The sequence below is a fragment of the Antrostomus carolinensis genome, unplaced genomic scaffold, assembly GCF_000700745.2.
Source record: "Antrostomus carolinensis isolate BGI_N321 unplaced genomic scaffold, ASM70074v2 scaffold5149, whole genome shotgun sequence".
Classification (NCBI taxonomy): domain Eukaryota; kingdom Metazoa; phylum Chordata; class Aves; order Caprimulgiformes; family Caprimulgidae; genus Antrostomus; species Antrostomus carolinensis.
Window position 1 is genome coordinate 1 of NW_010337737.1, and position 3394 is coordinate 3394.

The following is a 3394-nucleotide window of genomic DNA, read 5'->3' on the forward strand; positions in this document are numbered from 1 at the left end:
GGTCACCCCTCCAGCACAGGCTGCCTCGGTGGGGTCTCCTCCTGCCATTCATGGAGGCATCACCACCACGAGCCTCACCGTACTCAAGGCAGGCATTTCCACCCAGGCTGGCGTGCCACAGGGTGGAAATCCAGGATGGTTATTTAAAATATCAAGGTGAGCACTACAAACCTCAGCATGAGGGACTCACACATCCTCTGCCCCTGGAATGCAGCTATTTAATTGGATTTTAAGCAATCACATGGTTTTGATTCTGATTTTTAGCTGTCACATGATTTTGAGTTTGGCTTTAAGCAATCACATGGCTTGCAAATTTGTTTTAAAAGCAAGTTGGAAACCTGTCGCGAGTCCCTTCCTCCCTGCATGGGGCCCCAGCACCCCCAGCAGCAAACACACGCTCAGCCACCCACTGCTGAGGGTGCTGGAGAGAAGCTGGCACCCTTAAATCTCTGCAGCCTCAAAAAAGCCTCTTCTCCATCTGGAAAACAATAGGGTTTTTTTCTGGATATAACTAAGGAAAAAAAAAAGGGAGAAGTTTCTGCGAAGGAACCTCAGGGCCAAGTCGTGCAACAAAGCAGCTTGAAAGGGATGGAGCAAAAAAATAAATAAAACAGTAGAAAATCAAATAAATGTTGCCAAGGAGCTCTGATTTCAAGAAGCAAGACCTTGCCTTGCGGTGCCGCTCCCGAGGCCACAGCAGGCCAGAGGGGACAACCCCTGCGGGCTCCCTCTGTGACTTCCTTGTCATTGATGCTCAGTTTCTGGGCTGTATATACACACCCGTATGGATGTGTAGATGGTAGCAGACAAAGAAACACCAAAATTAAGTGTTCTCACTCATTTAATTCTTTGGGACTGAAAAACACAGCAGCTCTTTCCTTTCCGCTCATGCCCCGAGCAACCCGAGTGCAAGAAACAACATCCCAAGGGGGGTTTTTTCCACTTTATATTGGGCAGGACTCCCAAATTCCCAGCCAAGGACACAAACAAATGCCATGAAACACCTGGAACTGAGCATGCATAACAGAGAAGCCAGAGAGGAGGCTCCAGCTGGTGGCACCGCTTCCCAGGGACCTGCCTCTCCATCCCCAGGCAGCTCTGGGCAAGAAGGATCTCCATCTACTTTGAATTTAGATGTTTGGGTTTGGGAAATAATTGGCTCAAGGAAGCCACTGGCACCCCTGGGATATGCTGAGCCCTCCCCATGAAGCAGGTTTATGCATGCTGCTGCCTTCAGCTCTGGGCTATCGATTTTATATAAATTTTTTAACTTAAAAAAAAAAAAAAAAAGAGCCATTTGATTATTTTTTGCCCAATCCCACTTGCCTGGACCGAGGAGCCCCGCTCTCTCTACAGGTACTTCCATACAAGTGGTTGCAATTTTAAAGCACTATTCACTCTTTTCCTCCAGGACTTGGCAGAGCTCAAGGTTTCTTTTCGAAACGCCGAGTCGTATTTAGTAGTTATTAAAAATGGGGTTGAGGTGTCTGCTGTTGGACAGCAGGATCCAAAACACCACCCATTCTTCTAATGAGTTTAAAAAAACACAACCAAACCAAATCCAAGGTATCCCATGGATAAATAATGATTCTGTCTGGGTTCAGGATGCCACGTGCGGAGCCCTGATCTCAGCGGTGAAGCCGTGGCACGGCCGGGCAGGTACCCAGTGGAGCCTTCCTCCTCCCCGACCTGCTGCTGGCATCCTGGGTGCTGCTCCCGGTGATGCCCGTCCTCCAACCGGCCACCGTGCTCGGAGCAACAACCTCCCATTATCCCCACACCCTGCATGAAGCCCATTTCATCAGGGGATCACCCAACACATCCCACCAGGAAAGCGGCTCCGGACCCTTCTTCAGGCAATCCCAGGCCACACTCAGCGGGGTGACGTGCTGACAGCGGTCAGGATTTGGCCCTGAATGTTAAGAGGATAAATACACCCCTCTTCCCTGCTTCCAGCTCCAATGGGTGCAATTCAATTCCACCCCTGTGTAAATAAATAAACCTTTTTTGAGGTTACTTTACCGAGGCTGTTCCCCAGGGACTCAGGTTTAAATACAGTTTGAATTAGCTCAACATATGCATGTTTTCAAAGAGGAGCTCTAAACTTGTGGGAGCAAGTGATTAACAGCTAGACACGCAGCCAGAATCCCAGCTGATGGGAGTAAAGCTGGATCTGCTGGAGATACACCGTGCCCTGAGCTCTGCTTTACTCCCATAAATCAGTACATATGTTAAATCCCCGGAGCCTACATGACTACAGACCAACCCTGGCCCAGAGTATGTGTTAAAGCAAAGGAAAAAAAAACTCCAACCCAAACCTGTGCAAGCTCTCCTCGTGAATGACAAGTGGATTTTTTTTTTTAACAAATTAATTGCTTGGGCACGTGGATGAGCTTGAGGATAATGTGGCAGGTTGGTTTGTCTGGAGCTGAACCGGCACCGATGCCCAGGGACTGCAGCAACAGTGCTTAGAAATGCAGAGAGGATTAATAACAACAAGAAAAATCAACACATCCTGCATCATTCAGTTCTTGGTATCACAGGGAAACAAGAGCAGAGAGGAAAAAAAAAAAAATACCTGAAATTTGGGGGTTTAAAACATTTTCATTTCCATATTAAAACGCAAGTGCATTTCTTGTCTGCTACCATCTACGATGCATCAACTGAGCTACGTACCATTCAAGGCAGCGTAGGCTTTTTCCAATGATGTTATCCGTCTAGGGGCTACAGAGCAAGTTAACAGAAGACAAAAAAAAAAGAGAGAGAAAGAAAAAAAGAGAGCCATGAGTGCTGCAGCTTGGTTTCTTGGTCACAAACAAAAGCAAAACCCAGGATAACGCTGTCTCTAGAAGCTTAAAATTCCTCTGGTCCCGAGGCCCCTTGGCACAGAGATGCTTTCGGTAGCTAAAGAACTGCCTGGTTATCCCCATACTCCAGGGATCTGTTTTGGGATGTGCTGGAGCCCATGAGCATCCCTCGAGCTGTGCCACACTCAAGGTCCTCATGTGCCCAGGGACTCTCGAGCTGTGCCACACTCACGTGCCCAGGGACACGCGGCCGAATTGCAGCCATGATGGCACATGGCAAAGCAGCAGCCGTTGTGGTGTGTGGCTGTGCCAGAGGAGAGAAAAAAATATCTGAGGTTAAAGTAGATGAAAAGCGAACAGAGAAATTGTGTAAGTTCTGCAGCAACGGGGGAAAGACAGGAGAAAAAAGGGATCCCTAAGGAGAGGCTGGTGCTCGGCGCTGACTCTGAAGTGGCAAACAGCATCAAAAATAAATGAATTTTCTGGGGAAAAGCAGCAGCCAAGAGGTGAGGGCCAGGATTTGCACGATGGACAAAAGGAGGAATGCTGTGGCTCATCACACCAAAGGCAGCAGCCATGGGGACAGC

At 48.4% G+C, this 3394-nt stretch overlaps 1 protein-coding gene across 1 annotated transcript in view; it reads right to left on the bottom strand.

Moving 5' to 3' along the window:
* Window positions 1–2676: 2676 nt before the first annotated feature.
* Window positions 2677–3394, bottom strand: part of LOC104530618 (general transcription factor II-I repeat domain-containing protein 1) — a gene marked incomplete at its 3' end in the record, with an annotated part of 37372 nt that continues 36654 nt past the window's right edge. The window contains 1 exon segment of the mRNA XM_029086809.1: window positions 2677–2724. Coding sequence (XP_028942642.1) covers window positions 2677–2724 — 48 coding nt within the window.